We start from the raw sequence: 26,051 nt of genomic DNA, 5'->3' as shown, positions 1-26,051 counted from the left end.
CTTCTCTCACTTTCTTTCCTCATTTCCCAAAATTAGTGAGAGGCTTAATTGACTTGACTCTAGCAAGGCTCTAGATTTGACCAGATTTGGACAGAAATTTCTAAGAGTGGCAAAGGGCACAAGCTGTACAAAAATGATTGCCCTCTTCCCTGGAGGTCAGGTGAGGGGTGCTGAAGTGTCTTAAAAGACCATCAAAGTTTACCAACATGCACAAATGATATTTTCCTCTGTGGTCATTGTCAGAGACGGCACTCGGGAAAATGTTGATCCAGACAACAAGGTGTGATAAAGCCAGAAGCACTGAGAGTAGTCTTACCATGCAGCACCCTGTCCTAACGTCAGCTCCCTGTCAGGCTTCTGCCCAATGAATGTTTCACCTCTTTGAAAGTCAGAACTGGCGAGAGATATGAGTCATGGCAATGAGTGTGTTATGATACCTCCGCATTCCTCCACCTCACCTCACTTCAGAGTCAGTCTGTGTGTAGTTAGGATTCCATTTTACATTTAAATAGTTGATTTCTGAGTCAAATAACCAACATACTATTACTAGAAGATCCTAAAATTTTCAAATGGAGTGTGAAGACATTGCATTTCAACTTTGTTGATCCACCTCCTTGTTCAGAAGCAATTGAAACGTCTTTACGTTATGGCCCCAAAATATCATAGCTCATCAGGCTATGATATTTGTCACTTGTCAAGCCTAAGAGATGAAAAATATGGATCACTTCTTGACATTTTTCAACCCCTTAAAAATCCTAACACTCTGTTTATTTTATAGAACCTTCTGGTTCTAGGTCAATTGTCAATAAAGCCTTCTTATTTAACCCTATTTTTACATTTTGGATAACTAGATAATTCATTGTGTAGAGAGATAAAGATAATAACATTCTACACTGAAGATTTTAAAACTCTGAGGGGGAAACAAAACCTACAAAATCTCTATATATTACATTTAATATCCACATGTGTGTATGTGCGTATGTGTGTATATATAGATATATATGCTTATCTAAAATCGAAAGAAATTCAGTTACTGATCAGTCTGTTGACTGCTGTCAGACTTTATATTTTAAGTGCCATTATTCTTCACTCTTCTGGTGTGATATGTTCAGATGTGAAAATCACTTTACGTGACTTCTGTTCTTCAATAGCTCTAAGTCAGTTTCTTAAAAAAATGGGATTACATGTGAATCTGTGCTTCTGTCTGCAGGAATTGGAAACAAAATTTTAAAATACAACAGGAATAATACCTTAATTGTAATAACAGGGGGTTGTAAGTTTTTCTTTATCCAACTGGTGATAAAATTTCACACTAGGATTTGACTCTTTGATGCAGACTCACTAGTTTAAATACTCCTGTTTTTTCTTCTTTACGTGATTTCAGGAGTCTCATGTTGAGACTGGCTATAGTTTTAGCATACTTGATACTGTGAAACGGCTGGGGAGCAGAAGCCATATATTGAGTTGCCATTTGTTTTTGCTTCTCAATTGTGTGTATGTGTGTGAGTATTTAACTGTTTTCACAGAGTTTAAGACAATGTTTAGGTTGTATCTCAGTTGCTATGAATAAGGTTGCTGGATCTGGATAATGTTATAGAATTATTTTCTTTCTCTCTCTCTTCCTTTTTTTTTCTTGTAATGCTTAGTTGGTAAGTATGACGCCGGATTTCAGAGCTGTTGCTTCATTGCACATAACTAACTCATCACTCTCTTTAACCTGTAGCATGAGCAGCAATTGCATAATGAAATTCGAAATTCCGTTTTCTGTGCTCATCTGTTAATACCCTTCAATCTCTGCGGTTCGTGTCTCATGTCTCACACCTGTTATCTTTTATCTTTTCTCCTCCCCCTTCCTCACTTCTTTCCACTCCTCCTTCCTCATCACTTCTTCATTCTCAACAAAGAAAGAAATGCTGTGATATTTCTTCTCCTTCCAAAACCTCCACTAGAAAGCATTGGCCACATCAAGGTAAAGGGCAAAGGCTTGAAACGGAAGGTCTTTCACGCTAGCTGTGAATGGTATGCTGTGCAAAACAACAATGGTTATTTTCTGTTCTCTAACTTCCACCATTTGAAATGCTTTAATTCCTTGTAAAATTAGAACAAGATAGAATTTCAGAAAATGAGAGTGCATGTTTCCCTGCCTGCTTTTTTCTATAAGGCACAATGAGTCAGGCATTATCATGCTTTTCCAGATTGTTTGGCAATGTGAAGTACCTAGTTCATGAACAGAATTACTGTCACCAGCTGGGGAACAAATAACAGCCCTTTCTCCTCCCTGTCACTTCGATGGGTTGTGTCAGTTTGAAAAAGATAGAAAGTACCGTGCTGTCCCTCTGGAGCAGGCAGGTGATGGACCAGGCGAGGAGGATGACCAAGTCACTAAATCACAGAGGTTTATGACAATATGTTTTAAATGTACTCTTAGGCTTCTTACGTGATGACCTCGTTTGATTTTAGAGGAGTCTTTCAAAATAAATCATGATCAGTTTTGAATGGTTTTTGCACCCCTTATATATGAAATATCTACTGAGGGAGAGAGGTCTTCAGTTCTGATTATTGCATTATTATTTTAAAGAATTACCAGTAATGCCATGATGTGGAATAAATAGCAAATGATTTCTGGCTTACTGAAGTCAGCAGGGGTTTCCCCATTGACTTCTGCAGGACTAAGCTTCTGTCCGTACTTTATATGGGTCAGAAGCGATCAGTGGTGACTGAGGTAGTTGAGTTCAATCAGGCTGTCAGTCTCTGTAAATGGCTAATTAAAATGCAGTTTAGTTTTGTGGATGTGAGATCATGGTGTTAATTTTCTGTACATGGAAAGGAGAACATAATTTTCTCCTTTTCCTTTTGTATCTCTATGGAAGATTTGGAGAAGGGCTGTTTGTAGGGAAGAGCCTTGTCCTCTTGCAGTGAGGACTCAGGGCCCACTGGAGCATAGCTCTGGGCACTGCGCTAGTGAACTACATACCGTTGTCTCAAATTCATCTTGTTCCTTTTACAAAGAAACATGAACGTATAGTGCATCCAGTTAGTATGATCTGTTCAAGCTTCTGCCTTGTGGGCCCTGTAAGAATTTGCCTTTTGAAGTTGGGATGGGAGAAGATGTTTTGCTCTCCCAGTTGGCCCCCGCTTCACCTCTTCGGCTGCATTCCTAGAGCTCCCTTCATGCGCAAAGAGCTGTTAACCTTCGTGTTCTCATTAAAGACTGAATTCTTCTGGGTTGTGGTTTGAATAACGACTCCCCATCCCTGCGAGGGAACTGGAGGTGTTCGTTCTCCCCGTTAGTGGGAGAACGTCGCCCGCTTCAGTGCTGCCTCAATTGCCAAGGGCGAGGGGGTTCTGCAGTCCCATAGCTCAGTGGTTTCTGGCATCCTCTTTTCTCTAGAGGTGGATTTGTGGCAGTTGCTAGCTCCACGTGCAGTACCATCACCCACAGCTGGTAAAGGGCTAGGAGATGCTGTGGGAGTGACAGCAGCACTGAAATTCCTCTCTGCCCCTTGTGAATAGACCCCGCACTGCGAGTGCGGAAGGCAGCACTGACCCGTCTGGTTCTTGCTGTCCTCTGCAGGCTTCTGCCCAGAGACTCAGCCGGGAGAAACTCCAGCAGCAGCAACAGCACAGGTGGATGGAACAGACTTAGCCTCTCCAATGTCTCCTCGGACTAGCAAGAGCCGCATGTCCATGAAACTGCGCCGCTCCTCTGGCTCGGCCAACAAGTCCTAAGTGGCGAGATGGCTGCAGCTTTCTAGTGAACAGCGATCGGCCACTCTTCCCGCAGCCACTCGCCACTTTCCGTTAGAGGATAATGTCTCTAGTGTGTGTGTGCCCATCCCCTGCATACCCCTTTTGTGTATGTTTATTTTAAACAGTAACACTGGAATTTTACTTTAATATTTTAGCTTTTGGTTTTTTATTAAACTCTAGGCTGCCTTTTTTTTTTCCTTTTTTTTTTTCTTTCTTTTTTTTTTTTTGCAGTGCAGTTTGTCCTCTGCACCTTTTACCTTCCTGGATGATTAAAATATCTAACGGTAGTCATTTTTAACTCTGGTTGATCTTGAGTCATGTATGGAATTGGAGACTGCAGTTTGATTACACTATATTTATTGTGCCCCATTGCAATTTTCTCTGTAACAAAGAAAGAAATATGTACAATTTGAAAATGAATGTACAATTTTAAATTGAAGTTGCATTTGTAAAGTCTTTGTCAGATGTCACAATGTTAATGCACAGGATGTGTACAGATTATTTATGTTAAGAATAAAACAGTTCAACGGCCTTTCAAGCATTACAGAGTCCAAACAAAGTAACTTGCTCGTAGCACCGACTCTTTCTTCACAAAGCAACGTATCCTTTCATAACTGTGCAGGTGATGCCATAATCTATGCCAGAAAAAAAATCACTGTGCTGAAATTCTACTTATGCTTGGCTTCCAAATATTTTTATAATGTTTGCTTTTCCAAGTGGTATCAATAGTAAATGCCATCAAGTTTCATGGGTTTTAGCCTTTATCACCAGGCTGCTGGGGCTAGATGTATATTCTTGTTTCATATATTTAAAAAAAAAAAAAAAAAAAGCACTTTCCTGATAGAAATTAATTGCTCTGATGATGTGTACTAGAGAAGAAAAGGGAACATCTTCTGGGAGCCTAACCTGAAATGCTGACAATTCCAACCCTGTGAGTGCAGATTAGTACACGCATTCCACCCACTCAGAGATATTTTCCTACAGAAGATGAAATGCTCACATTTTGAGTCTGGCAAACAACAAAATGCTGTTAACAAAATGTAGCATGACATCAGTACTAACTGCATGTGTAAATACAACATATGGGCAACAATAAAAAGATAAATTATGTATTGTCATTCATGTAGTATCTACAAATTTGTAATGGTTGAAGAGAAGACATGCTATTTAATAATACAATAAAATTATTCTTACCACCTTTTGTATATTAGTCATTCACCTCAGTGATTAGACTCTTACTCCAGTTTATAGAAGAACAGCGTATTACGTGTGGAGCAGTTAAGCGCGATACACGGCTTAGTTTCCATTTGTATTAAAAAGTACACACAAGTTCTTAGGAGCTCTTTCCCAACCCATCGCAAGAACACCGTACTGAAAACTTTTCCCCAGACCTAGCAGATACAGTACACGTAGCTCCACAGGTAACACAAAGCGCAGGACATTCCCTCCTGCAGGCTGGGTGTTCGAGTGCTAATTGTAGAAGCAGCTAATAATCGTCAGGTTTGTGTGGTCCGGAGCCTTTTGTCTTTGCACAAGTGGAGAAAGGAGAATGACAATTTAAAAACACATAGTGATCTTCTCCAAGGGAGAACTCATTTCCTTGCATAAATGGGCATTTTTACCTAAGTCTGTTACCAACAAATGATGGAAAAATGCACAAATTAAAATAATATGCTTTATTTCTAGCATGAGAGAAGAGCGAGCTGTGAGTTTAGCCTCCTTCGTCAGACAGCATCTTAGCTGCTTTAGGTTATATTGTAGTCTGTGAAGCACATTTAAAATAAAGCACTTATTGCTGGCTTTCAGCCTTTGGGCGTAATACATGTGAATCTTTTGTTGTAACAAAATATAAAACTATAGAAATAATTGCTTTAGAAGATGCTAATCAAAAGCCTGAAATATTTTGCATGCTCATTTCAGAGAGGGTGTCAGAACAAAGACTAAGGCTGGGATCAAGTCGGTTCTTCAGAAATCACCAGCTGACCCACTTTGCCCTGCTGAATTCAAGAAAGGCGTGAGCTTTGTTTTAAATCCTTTATTGAATTTGCTTGCCCTTATTTTTGGCCTCATCTGCTATCACATTTAGAAACAAGCACTCATGTGTGGAAATAAATAAATAAATAAATAAATAAATAAACACCAGCTGAAGTGTCAGCAGCTGGTAAATTCGACAGTATTTCAAAGCATTTGGCCAGACCACCGTTAAAGCCAGGGAACACACACCACGGGTTGCTTTGCTAAAGGTAGATCTCGTTAGGGAGGAGGAAGGTAGCCTGTCGTCTGTGCTTTAGCAACACACCAAAAGACTGTTTCATGATCTAATTTCAGCTGTTCACAAGACTTGGAGGAGCTCACATCAACAGCGCGGCTCACGGGGGAGAGGGGTTGGAGGCCGCCCGGGAAGGCCGGCTGCGTCAGGGACCCTCTGCCTGCCCGCGACGCCGGGGCTGGCAGGGCCGCACGCTGCCTGGCCTGGCGAGACCCAGCCGCGCTTCTTGCCATTGTCCGTGCCGCGCTAACAAGCCACTAACAGAGCGGGTTTCCAAATGGGCAGCTGCCAGAGACACGCGTTTTCCCTACCGCAGGGTCACGAGAGTACAGGAACACAGAGCAAGCGGGAGGTGCGTCCTTAGCTACAGAAGATCAACACCTCGTATTTTAATTAAGCAGACAGCACGAATCATTTTCCATACGTTTTGCTAGCTATTATATGACTTGACATTGACTTAATATGAACATTCACCTTCTCGACTATCTTAGTACAGCAAACGAAACACCTCACAATAACTTAAATGTGGAAGCTCGGGGGCTAAGGCTATACAAACAGGGTCACTAAGATCAGGCTCCTTTTCTCACGAAAAATAACTCCTCTCTTTAAATATCGTATATACAGCTGTACTTCTAACCGAGAGCAGCTATGGCAGATGCACTTTCGGTGGGCCGACACCCGCCGCCCCGGCACCGTCCGCCTCCCGGCAGGTGCCGGCGGGGCCCGGCTCCTTGGGGCCGCCGCCAGCCCGGGGCAGAGCCCCCCGCCGAGCGGGCCTCGGGGCCAGCATAGCTGCTCGCCCGCAGGCCGGGGAGGGAGAGGGGGCGCGGGGAGGGGGGCGCGGCGGAGCTCCGCGGACGGCTCCTCCGCCTCCGTAGCCGTGAGTACCGCGACTTTCCATAGGAATTACAGCGTGGACAGGACTCGCTCGGCTCGCCCGGGCTCCCGGAGCAATCCCATCGCGGGGGGCCGCGCGCCTAGCAGCCGGGCCGGACGGGCACCTGGAGCAGCAGGACCTGCCTGCTCTCCGCCGGGTGGCACTTGCTGGCGTGCCGCGCCAGCCCGGGCGCGCTGAAGAAGGTGGCGGGGCAGTGCTTGCAGGGGAAGCCCTGCCGCTCGCCGCCCGCCGCGCCGCCCTCGGGGGGCCCGGCCGGCGGCGGCAGCAGCAGCTCCTCCCGCACGGCGTGCCACAGCCGGTGCTTGTCCCTGATGTCCGCCGAGGGGAAGCGGGCGCCGCAGAGGTGGCAGGCGAAGGCGAGCTGCCCGCGCTCCGGCGGGCCGTAGGCGGCGGGCCGCGCCGCCCCGTGGGTGCCCAGGTGCTTGCGGAGATAGGCCTGCCGCCGGAACCGCTTCTGGCAGCAGGGGCAGGCGAACGCCTCCCCGCCGGGGCCGGGGCCGGGGCCGGGAGCGGGAGCGGGGCCGGGGGGGGCCGGGGCGCCGCCGGCGCTGTCCGCGCCGCCGCGGTGCTGACGGGGCGGCGGCGGCTGGGGCGGGGGCGCGGCGGGGCCGCGGGGCCGCCGCTCGGGGCTGTTCTCCTTGCCCGGCGGGGCGGCGGCGGCGCCGTCGGCGCTGGGGCCGGGCCGCGGCTTGTGCCAGCGGCGGTGCGAGGCCAGGTTGGCGGGGCAGCTGAAGATCTTGTGGCACTCGGGGCAGCGGTACTCGACGCGCACGATGCGGGAGCAGCGGTGCTGGGCCAGCGCCAGCGGGTCCGCGTACTGCTCCTTGCACAGCTGGCAGATGAACTCGCCCAGCGGCGTGCGCCCCGCCGGCGGCCCCGGCCCCGGCCGGCCCTCGGGCCCCTCCTCCTTGATGCGCAGCCCCAGCACGGGCGAGGTGGTCACCTCGTCGGCGAAGCTTAGCTTCCGCGTGGCCTTGGCCTTCTTGGCCGGCGCCTTGGTCCGCGACGGCCGCTTCAGCGCGGGGACCGGCGGCGGCGGCGGCGGGGCGGGCAGCGGTGTGCGGGGCTGCAGCAGCAGCTTCTCGGCGGGCGGGAAGGAGGCGGCCAGCGGGAAGGACTCGGCGGAGGCGGGGGAGCTGAGGCACCGCTCGAAGAGAGCCGCCCGCGGCCCCGCGGCGCTGCAGGGACCCGCCGACCCCCAGGCGGGCGGCCCCTCCGGCGGGGCGAGCCCGGGGCCGCCGCAGCCGCCACCGGGGGGCCACGTCGCGGGGCAAGCGGCGGCGACGGCGCCCTCCTCCTCCTCGCCCTCCTCCTCCTCCTCCGCCCCCTGCCTGGCGGCGGGGCTGTCCCCGGCGGCGGGCGGCGGCGGCGGCGGCGGCGGGGCGGGCGGCGGGTCCCGGTCCGGGTCCCGCTCCCGCGGGCGCGCCCGGTAGGATCCGCCGGGGCGCCGGCTGCGCTTGACGAGGAAGCCGCGCGGCATGGCGGGGCGGGGCGGCAGGAGCGCGGCGGCACCGGCCCGCCCGGCCTTTATACCCCCGGCGCCCGCTCCCGCCCGGGCGTCATCCTCCCTCCGGCGGCGGCGGCCAATGAGGAGTTGGGGCCGGCGCTGGCGGCGGCGGGAGGCGGCGGCGGCGGCGGCCGGGCCGGGCCGGGGCTCCCCGCGGCTCCCCGCTGCCGGGGCGGGTGCGCTCGGGCTGCGGGGACGGGCAGGGTGTCCCCGGGAGCGCACCCCGCGGCGCCCTGCGGGACTGAGTGAGGTGTGGGGCCGGGAGCGGAGGTCCGAGACGGGAGAGACCCGGGCCAGGGCTTGGCCGCAGCCCCTCGGCCGAGGGGCCGGGCAGGGCTCCGGCAGCAGCATCCGTCGGGGGTGCTTGTGGCAGGAGCCTTCACCCGCGGCTGGGGCCGGGCCGGGCCGCGTAGCCCTACGTGTCTCCCTCTGAAGGGAGCGGGAGTCTGCTCCGTCCTTCAGCACCGCCACATCGAGAGTTTTCCCACACGCAGCCAGAAAGATCTTGTGTTAAGGTGAGTTCCCAGTGCAAGAGCAGAATGGCCACTGCTCCCCGAAATGCTGAACACTGGGCCGTGGAACGGCTGTGGGCCCTTGGCAGCTTCACCCGTGGCAGCCTCCCGAGCCCAGGGGAGGCAAAACCGAGCTGGGGTGCAACGAACTGCAAAAGCGCCCAAACCTCCCCGCGCCCACCGCCCCGACGCCATTCCTGGCCCGTCCGTGGCTGCCGTGAGCCTAGTGGCAGGCAGTGCATCCCCGGAGCAGGGCAATGGTTGCGTTTGCTAAACCACTCATCGCCGTTTTGGAAAGGCTGTGGTTTCAGTGGGGGATGATGCGCGCTTGCAGCGGGTTGTCAGCAGCCCCCCGCCGCGTGTGACCAGCATCTACCTGTTGGATCTCGCCTTTATCCGAGCCCGGTTTTGGAGGCAGGAGGGTGTGATCCCGCCCGGAGACCCACTGCTCGCAGTATACACAAGATGGCGTGCCATTGAAAAGGAACGCGCTAAAGCCGCTCCATCCCTTGCCCAGGGACAGGCATCCCTTGCCACGGGAGTGCGGTCGGACTCACCGACCCGGGGGCATCCCCTAGCTGCAGAAGTTACAGAGCGCCGGGAGAAAGGGAGAACCACCGGGAGAAAGGGAGAACCAGCACCTCTAGGTCAAGGGGCTTTCCAGAAGTGGCAAGAAAGATTTGAAGCCTTCAGGCAGGAACAGAATTTGCCCCACCTGCTCCAAACGCTGAACCACTTGTCTGTGTAAGTGCTCTGATTATATTTGTTTAGCAAAGTCCTAATCATTTTTTATATTACTCTCCCATTTTCCTCCGTTTTCATGGTTGCACTGAATTTCAGATTAGATTATAAACTGTGCGGGCTATAGATCACCCTTTGTTACTATAAACCACTGTAACTGGGACCGAAGAGCCATGCAACTAGGTCACTGCAACTGACTTATCTGCATGATTTTTGGCTAATATTTGGGTTGACCTTTGTAACTGTGTAGTGCTAGGGCCTGAATAATAGGCCCTGAAACAAAGTTGACCTCTACATGAACCTCACAACCAAATGTTATCCATTATTAGTATCTGCTAATTAGTAAAATCTGTATTACCATTAGCATTTATTAATTAGTATCTGATCATTAACGAAATATGTATGCTCACTAGTGAAAGATGTAGCTTAGGCAAAATGTAATCAGTAGGGGAGGATGAAATGTCGTGAGAATGTGTATCCAGCTTCCCTTGTTTAGCCTTGTTCAAGGCTGAGAACCCAAGTGTTTGGCCTTGTTAGAAACTCCCTTGGTTCTCCCCCCCGAGCCCTGGCCAGGCTTTGGGTGGAATCCAACAGGAGAATGAAACCTGCTCAAAGAAAGGTGCAAGTCATTCTGACGTGCTGATTTTTGGTATATAAGGCTGGACCCTCTTGCCGCGACTTTGGAAGCCTCACCTACGGGTGGACGCATCGCGTAGGACTTCCCCCTTGCCGGGACAGGCTCTCCAAATCCTCGCTGCAACCGGGGCTGCCCAGCGCCTGCGGGTCTGGATGTTGGTAACGTATGCAAGTGGTGAGGTGTCTTTCTTAATCACTATTCTCCCCATCGTGTCGTAATGGTTAGGTGCATTACCTTGCTTGTTCTTATTTTCTATAATTAACTGTACATAGTAATAATTAAGTGTGCTATTCTGTATTTTCTTATTGCTTATTTTCTGTATCACTTGGTTATATCCTTTAATTATTAACAGTAAAATAAGCCTACTCTTTTCACTCTGGTGTCTGAGTTTAACTGGCATCCTCGATCAGCAGAACAAACTGAGACTTCCCAGCTACATTTCTCACTGAATAAGTGGATCTCTGGTTACAGATCCACTGTTTCACAGTGTTCCTCCAAGCGATATGTAAATAGTTCTTTCAGTTCCCCCTTGTAAGCAATGTTCCCATTAATGTTTCATTTGCTTTTGTCACAAGCAGTCAGTGGTAGGAATGGCCAGCTCAGCTTCTGTCCTGAGGGGTGAGGAACCCAATGATGCCTTTTCCTGTGTAGGAGCAGCAGGAGGTGAAGTGCCAGTTGGAAAGCAGGTGCACTGCGGGCATCTGCTGAGACTCCAAACAGTTTTCCAGTAAAAGCTGTAGGCTGGAGTTGCGTGAGGAAGTTTTCTCAGGCCCTCAGTGTCCTGGGTCTCAGATGGCCCAGAGGTCACGGGAAGACTGGAAAGAGGTACCTTAGAGTCTCCCCTCCCGGAGTCGCAGAGGTGGAATCACTGCTCCACCTCCCCACCCACTGCTCCTTCTGCTGCACTTCTCAGCTCTTCTGAGTGATTTGGTGAGAGTTTGTCTGCCCCGTGCTCCACAGTGCACTCGCTGTGCAGCCTTCTTGGAGCCTTCTCCACCTGCCTCCAGTTTATTATCAGTTTCTGAGGTGGGACCCAAACCTGCAGAACCCATCGTCCCATCATTGGTCTTACTGCAGCATGTGCCAGTGCCCATGGATCTTTAACAAAAACACTGGCAAAATTATCTTGGGATTGAAATTGTTGCAGCCACCTTGTGATTCCTTTGTCTCAATAACTGTATTGTTTTCTCTAGGCTGCCCCTGCCCCATAGTGGCTCCCAGTGCCCTGGCTCCCACTCACAAGGTTGTTGTAGATTATTTCCCCTCCCTCCTTGCATTCACAAGTGAGTTTAACCCTGGTGAATGGCATTACACCCGGCTCTCGCAGCTTCTGAGCTTTCCCAACAGTTACATGGGTTTGCCTTCTTGCTTTCAGCTTTTACTCCTTCCCAAAATTTTATAATTAGAAAATTCAGATAATTTATAAGGATATTTAACAATTTTGTGTGCACACACCCCCAAATCCTGTGGAAATTTGCTGGATTTTTCTCCCACTTGTTTATTAAATTCCATTAGTCCCATCGCATAACTGAGAGTGCAACCCTTAACCTATCTTCACGTCATAGAACAGGGGAACTTTATTTAAGGTCGAGGCTTTCCTAAGCAAGAAACTGAACAATGTCATTGCTCCTGACCATACGCTGCATTCCCTACAGTCTGATAAAATTGAGTTAGACTTGATCAAACATATCTGCCACTTATGCATGAGAGTCATCCTTAGATGACCTTAGATTAAGCAAAGGGTTAATCCCACAGTAAATAGAAATGAAACTTCTAGTGGAAAAGTGCAGTAGTTGGTGAGCGAAAAGGACACAGGCACTCCCGGAAAACTGGTAAGGGTGAGAATAAGAGGTCACAGTTCCTCCTCTTACGTCCTCGGACCATTCCCTCCTTTCTGGTTGGAGTTGAATGTTGGTGTGTGTAGGGAATGGAAACAAGAGTGGTACGGTGCTGCTCGGCCTCCCTTTTGGCTGAAGCTTCCCGTTTCATGTGAAGGGACTTCCACCTTTGTCCATAACTCTCCTGCTAAAATAAGCCTGGGAGACCCATTCAAGCCTTACCAAGATTCAGCAATCAGATTTAATGATGGCTGGATCAATCTCTTGAGGACCTTCCAAAGCAAGGACAGGCCTCAGGTCCCTGTGGATACCATCCCCTGTTGCAGCAGAGAGCTCCTGGTGCCTTCTGGAGGATGCTCCATCCAATTACCTCGGCTCGGCACTGGCAGCTCCTGAGCCAGGTCCTCCTCCTTCCCAGTGCCCACACACTGCCCGAGGACCATGATTTCCAGCTGCGAGGTAGGAATCCCACTGCTCCCAGCACCAGCCGTATCTCCAGCAGAGCCTGGAGGCCAGTGCTGGCTCCTTGCCAGACACCTGGGAGTCTGCACTGATGCTGGAGAGGAGGTGTAGCGCAGTCCCCAAATAAAATGTCATTAAGCAAGTGGGCAGCTGCATTTGATGTTTCTGAACAGTCTTGGGGCATAAACAGCAAGAGGAATGTATGAGAGCAATCCCGGCTGGGAGGGAGAAGGTCTCGGGTGAGGTCTGGTTCTCAGAGAAAAGCCTAAAAACTCTTCTGGGGGCTGAGGGGGCAGAAAGAAAAAGAGAAATGCCTTTGGCCACTTAATAAAAGAAAAAATAACCACAACTTTAAAAAATAAGAGTTAAAAATAAAATAGAAGAGAACTATAAGCGAAGGATTAAAGAACATTTCTCTCCTTCATGTTTCCCCTCCCCACCACAAAAAAAATTGTTGTGGTCGAGTTTTTTATATTTCAGAATTTCAAATAAAGTTGACTTTTAAATCTTCCCCCGACATCTGGTTTGTAATTAAAGGAGCAGTAAATAGGAGGGAGACAGAAGCTGCCTCAGAAGCCTGTCCTCGATACATGAATCGCCAGCAATATAGCTAGATGAGCGTTACCGCCCCCAGGCTCTAGCATTTACACAAACAAAATCCAGGCTGGTTTTGGTGGCAGCACAAGCCATTTTGTCTTCCCCCTAGAAGGAGGCTGCCAATTATCTTGCTGTGGTTGGGGATTTGATGCTGGTGACAGACATTGAAGGAAATATCTGCATTATGAGGATATGGATTGTCTAATATAACTGACCTTGGTGGTACCTTAATTGTGTTTTGTTTTACCTGAGGGCAATCTGCCTCAAGGGGAAAACAATGCTGACAGCTGCTGTGTTTTCTTCATTGCTCAAATATTAACAAAAAGCTTTCCGTAAGAGAAGGTAGGAAACACTGTTCTGTGAACGTACTCAGTCTAGAGGGATTTGAAGGAATTTTAAGACTCTACAAAAACATTCAGCCTTCCTCTTTTTTGTAAATGAAGTGATGCTGTTGGTGTTGCCATGCTGCCATCACAAAGCTGATATTGGGAGGACAGTGACGCCGTGGCTCCTGTCCCTACTCTGGAAGTGAGCAGCAGTGTAATGGCCAAATGAGCGTTCCTGCGTATTGGCTCTTCCCCACCTCTGTCTACCTTAGCCCGTCGTGGGGACACCAGGTCCTCTCCAGGGAGCAGCCCGACATTCCCAAACTCATACAAGTCATCCAGGACCTCAGTGGGACCATTATGACTTTCGTTATTTCATTACAGATTTCAGCTGGATTTCAGCTCAAACCCCACAGGCTGAAGCCATTTGCCATGACAAATTTGCCTGTAATGGAGTTATTTATTGATCTCACCATGTCATAAATAGGAAGCTTTGGCTTCCTTCAGCATGAGATACTCAGCAGTTTGTTTCCTACAAACATCATTATATGTTGTAATTCACTGAAAAAGATACTCCTTGTACAGAAAGGTCATGGTTATTAATTATATGAATAGCAATAGTGGCTTTCAGCGAGGCTGAGTCCCAGCTGCATTGCGTGCAGATGTACATGCAGATAGGTGGACAGCTCTGCATGAGAAGAGAGCAACAACTGAAGAGACAAGAGGAGGCAGCAGGAAGACGGGAGAAATGAAGCTTCTGTGTGGTGCCTATGCTGCACGCGGGGCTGGGAAGCTCCATGTCTGCCTCCAGTAAAGTCCAGGCATGACAGAGAAACCTGCGGTTTGCTTTATTTCCCAAAAGGGCTCAATCCAGGAGGCTTCTGGAGAGCAGAGAGCGGGACCAGATGAATCACAGCCACAAATACTTTGTTATGGCCACACTTCATCCTGCTCTTGTGCTGGTGCTGGAGCATGTCCAATCCTGCAGGGGTGTGGTGCAGGGAGCTGAGCCTTCAGGAAAATATTTACCTTTTTCTTCTCCCCCTGCCCCGTCCCAAATATTTTCATACCCCTGTGCCAAGGCCAGCTTCCTCCATAAAATACCTCTGGCTCAAAGGGGCAACAGGTGATTCCTCAGGGCTGTTGCCCAAGACCTTTTTCACATCCCCACTCTGTGGTGCGCTGTCTACTTCTCCCTCCATTTTCTTCAGGTCACACAGAATTCCCAGTTCCCTCTCCTGCCCGAGCTGCAAGTAGCTCCTGCCAGAAGGATGTATGTCACTGCAGCTTCGCTTGCCTATGCAAAGGAATGACAGGAATTATTAAGGAATGAGGTGTAGGTACATCCTGGCCACTGCAAAGCAGATGGCAGCATAGGAGCCATCATTGCCAGGAACAGCTGCAAAGGGGCAGATGGAGCACAAGGGACAGTGATAAGGAAAAACAGTGGCAGGGAATGGGAGAAATAGAGCAAACCAACACAGAAAGGTGGCTACAAACAGCTAGGCAGAGCAGCGCCCTAAAGAAGCAAGCAGGAAAACTGCATTACAAGGAGACAAAACACATCTGAGCTGGGTGCCTGCATCGCACAAAAACACCAAGGAAGGTGACAGCTCCCGAAAGAAAATGGTGATTCATCTCTGTGCAGGGAATATGGAGGAGAAGGGCAAAGGGAAGGCAGCCCTGAGCCAGAGACCTGCTGCTCTTTTCCAAAAGTGCACCTCCAGCTTCTGAGGTCAGTCATCCTGCTCATCCCCAAATGAGACCTGGTGAACACCTATCGTACACCAAGCTTTGGAGGGGCGAGGCTGCAACACTGGCTCTTGGCAAGGGCATCAGCCTGGAGACTCTGCCCATATTTGGTGGGTCAACACCCATGGGCAGCCTGGAGGAGTAACAACAAACTGCTCTGCTGGCTGACGAGGCTGGAAAAGGGAAAATGTGGCAACCAAAGCTCCTCTTCAGCTGCACTCTCCTCCCTGGGAACCAGCACCCGCCGCAGAGGTCAAGGGCAGTGGCGGCTGGAGGGTCTTCAGCAGAGCCCGAGGGGAAGAGCAACAGCAAGCCAAAACTATTACCTGTTGCAGACCAAAAAATCAAGCATGAATCCCATTGTTTTGAAAATATTTTTTCCAGTTAGGACTTAGCTCTGTTTACTCCAAAGTCAGACAAAACACAGGGGACTCAAAGCTAGCATCAAGCTCTGAGTACTGCAAACACAAGTGATCCCTAGGAGTTGCTGTACAGGATTCTCCAGATACATCTGTTTTGCTTCTTTCATGACATTTGATTAAAGTCTCCCTATCCTGACTATTAATTTAAGTGCTTGGAGGCGAGGCCCAAAGTTCACTTCCCCTCCCAAGTTCACCAGCTCTATCCTCCTCCTCCTCCTCCTCCAAATATGTTTTGCTATAAATTACTGGCACTGTTTCTGTTGATAGTCAACATAATCAAACATTTGTAAGCATGCTGTCTCTTCAATCTGTTCAGTTGATGCACTTTACCTGATCTTTCATTAAAGTAATCAAAACACTTGCTGTGCCGCGTCTAATGAATGTTGCATGTATGATTAAGTACTTTCATTCATATTGCAAGTTTGATTTAATGTAATCTGCCTTTCAGACAGCCATTAGCCTAGCTCCTGCGTGAATTCGATTAATTGGCTGAATTCTTCCAGATGTCCATTAAGTATTACAGGAATTTCTATGTAAAAACAGCAGGGACTGTCTAGCGGAGAAGCAAACAATGATATGTTATATTGCTGCCATGACTTACAAAAAGCTGGATTCATTTTCATTAATAAAACATCTGTACTCCTGCACAGCTATGCATCAAGATGCATTTATTTTATATGGTTATTTCTCTTATGACTATAAATAGACAGTTAAACAGAAGCACGGTATGTTCAGTTGGAAGATACACAAGCAGAACTGTATCAGAAATGAAAACAGCAATAAAGAATAGCAGAGTTAGGACTTAAAATAAGCATTGGGCATTGTAGCAAACAAGGCAGTGACTCCTATGGCTGTGTGGTATTTCTTAGCATAAAGGCATTTTTCTTTAGACTGTTACAAATCTGTAAAATGGTTGGCTCCTGGGTTGAAATGTCCTGTGCTTGGTTTATGTTTACAAGGCTCATGGCACCTTTAAGTAGGAGCAAAAATGCAGTTCAGCATTTTTAAATGGTACAGGTTAAAGAGAAAAATTACTATTACAGTGAACAAGTCTGATAAAGTTTCTCTTAATTCTCAAAATGGGGATTTTCTTTTTTCTTTTTTTTTAATACAATTGCACTTCAGAAAGAAGTCACTTTTTCCAAAAAAAAAGCAAAGCCCCCAGAAGCCAGTTTGGGTTTCAGTGCTGTGCCATGCAGGGGATGATAATAGTTCAGGGGACAGGGAGGAGGACTCCACACGCAGATGTAGCTCCCTTAACTTTCCCTGACCTTTCTAGATCCGAAAGCACCTTTCAAAGGACCATGTGAGATCTCAGGGCCCCCTTGCCCCTTTCATCCCTTCTTGCCCCACCTCAAATACCCTTCTCATCCCTGGGGAATGAGCACAGGGCCAGGAACCCCAGTGGGCAGACTGGAGAAGCCTGGCAGGAGTTTGACGCTGACCCTGCAGCCCTGAACTCAGCACAACTTCATTTTCCCAAACATGTTGCACATCTCCTCAAAGCCAGCAAGCTGTAGGGCTGTACCTGACACGAGGTCTACAGCACTGGGCTCTGCTGAGTCAGAGGCTGAGGAAGGCAGCAGAGCCGCTGTACTTTAGCAGCATTGCAGCTCTTCCCAGCGATGCTCGGGCAGGGAGCTCCAGCTCCCCGGGGCACTGCTCACCCAGGGGAACAGCCAAATCAGGATCTTCCCTCCCTTCCCCGGCTCAGTCTTTCCCTACTGCTGCTCAGCCTTAAAAATGTGTTTGGTCCTTGAAGTACCACTCCCATGCTGGGGAAGTTATTGCTGCTTTCCACCACATCAGGATTTTAGTGACCCCTGACCAAATTAGCAGGAGCTGGTACAAGCCAGTTCATTTTCAAAGGCTGTTTTGATAGATGCTCGACTTACAGGAGACATCTAAAAGAGTATTGTTCAGCAAAACTGGGGCTGTACAACAAAAGGAATTGGGATTTGCTAAACTGTAACTCCTGTTTTCTTCCAACAGCTCACATGGTCACAACACTAGCTAACACTTTGCTTGTTTATTTACATGTTCTCTTTTGGTTTCACTTCTTTCTCTATTTCTTGCTTTTGTTGCTGTGTTCTCTATTATCCCTCTGTAGCAAACATACCCATAAAAATCCAGTATTATTATATTATATTATCAATATTATCTGTATTCTGCTATGAAAAACACTTTAAAACAAATTTTGTACCATAGTTGTGCCGCAAGACCTTGCTCCAGTACCCATGTAACCTCACCAGCACCAGCCCTCCAGTACCATGTTTCCTCAGCACACCGCAGCTGCCTCAGCAGCGGCATCAGGAGAAACACTTCACCCCTATGAAACGTATCAGAAATCTGACTCTCAACACAACAAAAACAGTTCCTAGATTTTTGCACAGAAGAAAATGGTATAAATAACATATATAGGTGACCAATCTATGAATGAAATGCAGCAAAGCAAACCAAGCCTTTGTTAGTTACCCGTGCTGTATGTTTTTCACTGGAAAAGTCACATCTTCTTTTGAAGCCCGAGAGACTGAAAAATTAAATCAGGGGGCTTTGTTATTGATGTTTTTCTAATACAAATGTTTTGAAATCCCTGCCTTTCATGTGTCTCTTACAAATAAGCAGAAATGTGTGATGAATCATCTTCGCTTTTAATTCCTTTAATAGATTCTTATCTCACCCACTAACGTCTAAACAATTTTTGTTTCTGTAACAATCCCTTCCTCAGTGGTAAATATTGCTCTCAGACAACATCTTTTTTGGAGGTTCATTATGTTCATTCTGTGGCTGAGACTCATTATACTCAGTTATTTATTTAAAAGAACAAAATGACAGCAAATGCCTGCATTTATCATGTCTCTCTTTACACATTTATAAAATATATTTCAGCGAGAAGGCCCAGCCGCTCTCACAGTTTTGAGAAAACCAGCTGGCCTTCCTTCCTAGCCATCACTCCCCGAGAAAGGAATACTTAAAGGCGATGGTAGAGTATAACCTCACTTGCTAAATGAGACTCCGCTGACACTAATGGGAGATTTGGCAAAGACAGGAAAATAATGTATTAACTATTTGAATTTTTTCAATTATAAAATAAAAAACTTTGGGAATGATTATGAAGAAAGAAGCAAATGAAAATGCCACTATAAGGCATGGTGAAACGATATATGTGGAACCAGCCCCAGAAATACTTTGGATACCTAAGGACAGGTTTCAATCTTCCTGACTACCAAAGTGTCACCCTGAAGAGCTTGCCAAAAAAGGTTCACAATTTTTCCGCAGGAAAAAATCCTCGGCCCTTTATACTGATATTTCACTAATCCAGCATTCATGGAGTGGCTTCTGTTCATGTTATTCCCAACTCCTAAACCAAACCCCAAGTCCTACAGTAGCACCCACTTCTGTTATCACCCAACTACATCAGGCCCTCAGAAGAGAGGTGCTAGCTGGCCCACAGTCATAGCAAAAGGCTATTGAGATAGATACCTATATAGATTATAGTCAGCATAATTATAAAAACAGAGAGAGGCTCGGCCTCAGGGAGCTGTAAAATACATTTTTAACTAGACCATCGGTATAATAGAGACAAGATGAAAAACAAGAGAGGAGGGCAAAGGTTCGGCTGTGTGGCCGTTCTGGGAACTGACTGAAAAACAAGAACAAAGCTATTCAGAGCAGGTCATTAAAGAAAAAAAAAATCTAAACCAAGTCTAAAAGATAGGAAATAGAAATATGACACGGTAGTTTACAAAGCAGAGGTCAAAAAGACATCGGTAATTAATGATGAAAAGATAAAGAACCAAGCACTTAATTTCAAAAAAATAGTCGGGGAAGGCATAATGGTACTGTGAGTAGGAAAAAAGATTTTGCAGAAGTAAATGAAAATGAATAAGATCTCAATAGGGGGAAAATGGATAATTGAAAAAGTAGAAGAACTGTAAATTGCTGTAGAAATTCACCTGGAACATAAATCAGTTATTTAGGACTGAGGGTGAAATACAGTTTTGAATAGATCCATTTTTTCAAAGGGACCTCCAGGTGCACACCACCAATTTTGCTGTGATATTGTTCCACATCCAGTTTTTGTGCATGGAAAATACAGGTGAAAATGTCTACTCTGTTTGGAAGTTTAAAGACTACTTTCTGAAATGCAGACCAATGCATTTTACTTCTGTTTCATCAAGAGCTGCCTACTGGAAGGAAAGGAGTAGGAAGCACAAGCCCATAAAAAAAGAGAATAGCAGATGCTTTGAAACAGCAGATCCAACCCCATTAGTATCTTCCCACGTTTTCTATTTTGTTTTCTGAGCTTCAGCTTCAGATAAACAAAACTAGATAATGCAGACTGCAAAACAGCAGTGGACAGCCAAGACCCGTATAGCCTGTTATTCTCTGGAGTTGTAATGAAAGGAGTATACCTCAAGGGGAAAAAAAAAAAAAAAAAAAAGATGGGGTGAAGGTATGGTTTTCCCACAGTTGCTGGTGCAGGAGATTGTCCCACCACCTCCACTAGAAAAAGATGAGGAAGAGTGAATAATTTATATTACAGAATTGTTTCAGTTTATTTCCTTTTACTTTTCTCCAAGAACTGTATGACAAGACTCCTTTACAAAAACCCACAGTTGTGTTAAGTGTCATCTTAAGCAGGTCATATTTTTCAGAACAATCAAACCTAACCTGCCCCTCTCTTGGTTGAGTGTCCTGATGCTGGTATGCAGATCCCCGGTATGCAGGATGGCAGAGCCCTGCACAGAGGCACACAGGGCAGTGGAAAATTTATCTGCTCTTCAGAAGAAGCTGCCACACCGGAGGTTTGATGTATTATGTAGTAATGCACAAGCCCTTCCATCAGACAGTGACTGCTCCAGCCCTATCAGAAGGATTAATAACCACATCACCCCGGTACTGCAGAGCCAGCTCAGACACTGTAATTCCCAGGGGCTGGACCGCAACACTGAACTTTTACATGAAGAAGTAATCTGAGGTGCTGTGGACTGTAAAATATAGCAAGGCTCTTCTGGGAGAAGACTGGTGACAGATCCACCTGGTACAACTGTGGGTCTTGGCCAGTGAAGGAGGACATGCATGGTAACTGCTCTGTGTAAAGGTGACCTGGTTTAGCAGAAAAGACATAGTGCCGTCTCTCAAATACTGTTTTTCAGTAGCACATCTGTGTGTGGATCCAGGAAAAGAAGGAGAGCCCATGATATTCTGTGCTTCAACCTGGCAAAACTAAGAGTATATGTCCTGCCATCTCCAGAAACCAAGCAAAAGAAATCCTAACAGCTGTAGGTGTTGAGTGAATGCATAAAGCCCTTAAACACCTTAAGTCACCCCGGGTGCATCCCCCTCTGGACGCTGAGCCATAATCCCCAAGCAACCAGCACTCACAAGAGGCTTAATCCCTTTCAAAAATGGGATGAGCTGGGAGCTGTATCCTTTCAGGATTTACATAAAGCCCAGTGCACATGTCTTTCAGGAGGATGAGAGCTGCTTAGTATGTCCTGAATTCACATTTTTACAGCCATTTGGTTTATATCCATGTCTCTCTCCCCAGTGGGAAAACCTGAGTTATCAACACTGCCCTCAGCCCACCAGCACGCTGGGTTATGGGCTTCACAGCCGGCTCAGCTCAGCAGAAAGCACTTCTGGACCCCATGTCCTGAGTGCGACCCCTTCCCTGACACACACCACATCTCCTCATGGCCACCTCCCTGTGACCCCACCAAACACACATGGATTTTGTGTCCTCTAAAGGTACCGCAGCAGGAACGTGTAAGAGGATGCTCGAGTTGGAGGCAGTTGTGTGGGGAAGGACAACGGCTAACTGGTATCTCTTGTGAAAAGCAAGCCAAAGGATACTGGTGTGAGCCAGGGACACAATCTTATTTAACCTTGCCTTGTCCATTATTGGTCTTTTAATGTGCAATTCTTCTGTCGCACCCTTACCTTAAGGGTAATCTCCACTGCAGAACTCCACAGCTGTGTTCCACTGCTACAGAGCTACAATAAGCCATATTTCAATGGTGTCAGTATGGAAACTGCATCCACTGGAATGAAGTTTGCTTTCAAACAAAACTGTTTTCTGGTGAAGTTCTTCGTTCCTTTGAAAGGGAGAAGCAAGCCTGACATCAGCTTTCCTCACTTTAATTACTGTAAGTGTTTTCTTCATGCCAGCAATCTCCCATGGATGCAACAATCAATTCTCTGGACAAGGAGAGGCGAACAACTAACACATCTGAACTGAAAAGAGAAGAGAGGTATCAAATAGAGAAAAAACCCTACAATGAAAATTAGCCCAACATTTGCTTGTCAGTTGATATCCTTGCATCTTCCTTCTCCCATCAACTGTGTTTCCTTGTTCTTTTCTTACAAGCCCAACAGCTGCTTCATCTGCAAACTGGCAGATTCACAGAGCTCCCTTGGCTCTTCTTCAGCAGCACAAGGCACTTGCCTCTAGCTGCAAAGACTTTCTTTTATTTTGCCAGGGACACATTCCAGCATTATTAACTGGGGGTTTTCAATAAAAGTTTTAACCTTGCAACACTTTTCCAAATCTACACATCAACATGTACATTATAATCCTATTCCTTACATCACAGCACACAAAAACCCATAAGAATTGCAGATGTTAAAGAGCAGCTTGTTCTCTTTCCCTTCCTGCTCCAGTTACCGTTAAAGCAATTAGCTCTACTTCTGTGAAGGATGCTGAAAATACAAATTTGGCACTTGCATGTTATATACCTGATGCTACAATGATCAAAGTTCCCTAGGTCTGTCACCAGAGGCATTGCATAAAACCGATTCAATCAGCAGAGGAAGAGTGCAGGTGCACCCTTAGCAGCTAGACCTTACTGATTTTATGCAAACCTGGTAAATGGGGTAGAGTCAAAATCAACATTATTGTAATCTTAGAGAAAAACACAAAATGTCCTCATCTCACTTAACTGCTGCCTTGGTTGAACCACTGTCTGTGCTTGAGGATGTGCCTATGCTAGAAAAGCGGTATTTATTTTTCATCCCTTGTCCAGTTACACGCTACACCATGGAGTCCTGCAAATGCCTGGAATACTGAAACCATGCACAGGCCAAGTACCTGCTGCTGGACAACACTTCAGAATAGGCAAGACCTGAGAAAGTCAAAAGGCCCAGCATCTCCAAGCCCTTCTCCTAATCAGAGGGGGTAGAGATTCAGCCAGTCAGAGAACAAATACCTTCCAACCCCATTCCACCTTCAGCCTCACCACTGGGAGTCAATGGGCCCAAGGGGGTGTCCTCCAAGTGCTTTACCTCAGCAGCTCAAATACATGCCTAGTTCTTTGCTCAGGGACTTTGGTGCACGTAGAATTGAGGGAAAATCCTCCACGGATGTTTTTGTGGAGGAAAACGGGGCAAAGCATTAGCTTGATCAAGGTAATCAGAGTGAGAGCCAGAGACAGACCAGAGGTTTTATTCAGCACCAGACCTGCACAGCACCCTTGGTGTCACAGGCTGCAGCCTGTGCATGGTGCCCAAGGGGCATTGCTGGCCTCCATCCCAACCCCCTGGCTCTTAAGGACGAGTCACCCATGGAGCAGAGAAGGAGATAAAAAGGGAAAAATTGAGTGCTCATGTCTCAGCTTCAGGAGAGTTGGGGGTGTGTTTAGACTCCTCAGAAATACTGTGGCTAAAACACGCTTAGAGTGGACACAAGCTAGGGCACAGCCAGCAGGACACATACAGAGATATACAGAGCTCAGGACAGAAACACAGCCAGTAAATGAAAACAAAAGATGAGTGTACAATGAGTCTGTTTATCATTTCAAAATACTGTCATAGAAAAAGAAACACAAAAGAAGACAGATACTGTTTGTCTCCATCATCCCCCCCCTCCCCCTTAAAAAAAAAAAAAAAAGGGGGGGGGGGGGAAATTCTGTCTGGTCAATCAGTATCTTTCAGATTTATATGTTTTTGGAGGGGGGGGTCAGCAAACCAAAACACAAACATATACAAATTTTCATTTGGTTTGCAATACAGTTTTATGTCCCATAATACTTTCTATCAACCTTAAAGTCAAAATATTGCCAATAACAGAAGAGCTGGTGGGATCACTAGGAAGAATTTTGCGACAAGTGACTTCCTGCTAATAGCCCCTTACACACAATGTTGTGGAAGAGAAAGAGGTGAAAAACCACTGCTATAAGCACTATGGCCATTTAATCCTTAACATGGGAATGTATTTCTGCTCTTTTTCCCTCCCTAGATTCATTTTATGTTCCCATCAGAAGGTTAATTGTGTTAACAGGAGTTACGGCCACAGGGGAAAGATGTGATTGAATGCTGAGTGCAGTTTCAGCTGATAACCTCCGAGTGAGTGAAAGGGCACAAAAAGGGGTTGATCTCCTCTAAAGGGGTTGTCAGTCATTCAGGAAAAAATGCAGCTGTGGGAGAAACACCCTTATCTCCCAGGACACAAAGAAGAGAAGCTATCAAAATAATCTTGAAGCTACACTCATCCCGGACTCCTTCTCCTGTGTCTGTGGCTCTGACAGCAGAGTTAAATGCAAATGACTGGCTTGCTTTGTGCGCATGAACAAACAGACCCTGACTTGATGCACATTCTTGAAGACCAATTAGGTTGCATGAAAATGTGTAATTAACAACAATAGACCCCAAATAATTATACCTCTAAAAAGCTGGCATGAAATCTTGACATCTTTTAGCTTGACAGCACAAATCCTGTTTGCTGAATTGGGGACACGGTTGCATGCCAAGGTTTTAGGCAAGACCGGTCGTGAAATCTTTCCCATATATTTCAACTTAATCAAAAATGCCTATAGAGGCTCTGCATGAAAAACAAGGACTTCCCTCTCCATTGATCATTTTGGCCCATGTCTGAACTCGTCCTGCAAAATTACATAGGATTTATGGTAAGTAGCTTGAAGAAGAAGGGTTGGGCTTTTTTAAGATTAAATATTTCCATAAACTGCAGTTGATGAGAGTGGGTATTTGTGGAAAGGTCTGCACCCACAGAGACAGGACAAAGGGCTAAGGTATATTTCAGTGCTAGAATACGAGCAATGAAGTTTGTATCTGGTTTGTCCAAAGATGTACTGCAAACTCCAGAAACAGAAAGCCTTCTCCCTTGCAGTCCAGGACTACCTCAGAAATGTCTTGGGAGCACTCCAGAAATGGTGTTGTTACCCGTTGCATCACAGTTATCCTTCTCTACCTTGTCAGTGGAAGGGATGCTACAAGTCTAGAAACTGGCAGACCCTTCATGTTCAGACTCTGGTTCTGCTGCCTTTACAATGAAGATCCTTTTCTTACATGCAGAGCTAAAAATACATATGCTCATCCAGTTACAGCCATAATATAACAATGCAGTCTTGCAAGAGAAAAACAAGTAGATGGAAAAACGAATGTTCAGACTTCTGATTTAAAACTCACAAATATAAACCTGGCTATCTTTTTCCCCAAAGTTTCTAAGTGCAAAAAAGTTCTGTAATATTAACATCAACAGTACAACTTGAACAAAACAACTAAAATGCTTATTGACTTGGTAGCAGGGAAAGCCAGTTTGAAATATTTGATCCTAACACCAGCTAAGCAAGTGTGTGTAAAGTGTAAAGCCTGCACTTGTTGATTTCTGAGATAAAAATCAATAAAACTGTCCATAACCTATAACTCTTTGGTTTACCTCTCCATAGAGATCAAAAGAGAGTAATTAGATTTCTGCCTGACTAGCAGGGGTAGAAAACTGTTTCATTTTGGATCAAAACCTTCCCAGTGGATTACACCTTCTATCCACTGCCTATCAACACTTAACAATTGCTTCTGTATTTGACTTTGACAGAACTACCAGAATGTTACTATCTAATTTTCAGTGTAGTTGATAGAGGGTTTTGAAGCTTTATTCTAGTGTCAGATTTTAAAATTAATTCTTCCCACTTCGTATTTTACATTTTTACTCTGCCTGGTGTTTTGTAACAGCCATCCTTGCTAATACAATAAATAATTAAAAAACAAAACGACAATACCCATCCGACCTCTAATTTACAACAAGCAAAAAAACCTTAATCTATTATTGATGATCCAGCCTTGGATTCAGATATCACTCTAAACAAGCAGTTGGATTGTCTTTGTATTTCATATTCAAATGAGGTTGATGCTGTTGCATATATTTTCATCTGATGACATTTTAATATCACCAGATGCTATTGCCTGCCTAGGAGATAACTGCTTCAAATACAGCCTCCTTCCCCCTCTAAACACAGTGATATTAAGGGACATGCAGAAAGCAGGTCATGTTTTAAAATAACAGTTTTATAACACTCACTACTATCGCTGTATTCTCACATTTT

The 26,051-nt window shown here is 46.5% G+C and overlaps 2 protein-coding genes across 11 annotated transcripts in view; one reads left to right on the top strand and one right to left on the bottom strand.

The window, feature by feature from the left end:
- Positions 1-4,946, top strand: part of RALGAPA1 (Ral GTPase activating protein catalytic subunit alpha 1) — a 135,814-nt gene extending 130,868 nt beyond the window's left edge. For 4 of the 10 annotated variants that reach the window (XM_074868315.1, XM_074868304.1, XM_074868313.1 and 1 more), the window contains 2 exons: positions 1,905-2,019; positions 3,575-4,946. In XM_074868315.1, coding sequence (XP_074724416.1) covers positions 1,905-2,019; positions 3,575-3,671 — 212 coding nt within the window. In that variant the 3' untranslated portion in view covers positions 3,672-4,946. Of the gene's footprint in view, positions 1-1,904; positions 2,020-3,574 lie in introns of those variants that run through there. The other 6 variants (XM_074868316.1, XM_074868314.1, XM_074868302.1 and 3 more) reach the window with 4 other exon arrangements.
- Positions 4,947-5,411: 465 nt separating this feature from the next.
- Positions 5,412-8,397, bottom strand: INSM2 (INSM transcriptional repressor 2). The gene has a single exon (XM_074868317.1). The coding sequence runs from the start codon at positions 8,395-8,397 to the stop codon at positions 6,997-6,999; it is 1,401 nt and encodes a 466-aa protein (XP_074724418.1). The 3' UTR covers positions 5,412-6,996.
- Positions 8,398-26,051: the final 17,654 nt, after the last annotated feature.

Source organism: Strix uralensis, chromosome 4 (assembly GCF_047716275.1).
Source record: "Strix uralensis isolate ZFMK-TIS-50842 chromosome 4, bStrUra1, whole genome shotgun sequence".
NCBI lineage: Eukaryota > Metazoa > Chordata > Aves > Strigiformes > Strigidae > Strix > Strix uralensis.
This window is presented reverse-complemented; position numbering and strand designations above follow the sequence as displayed.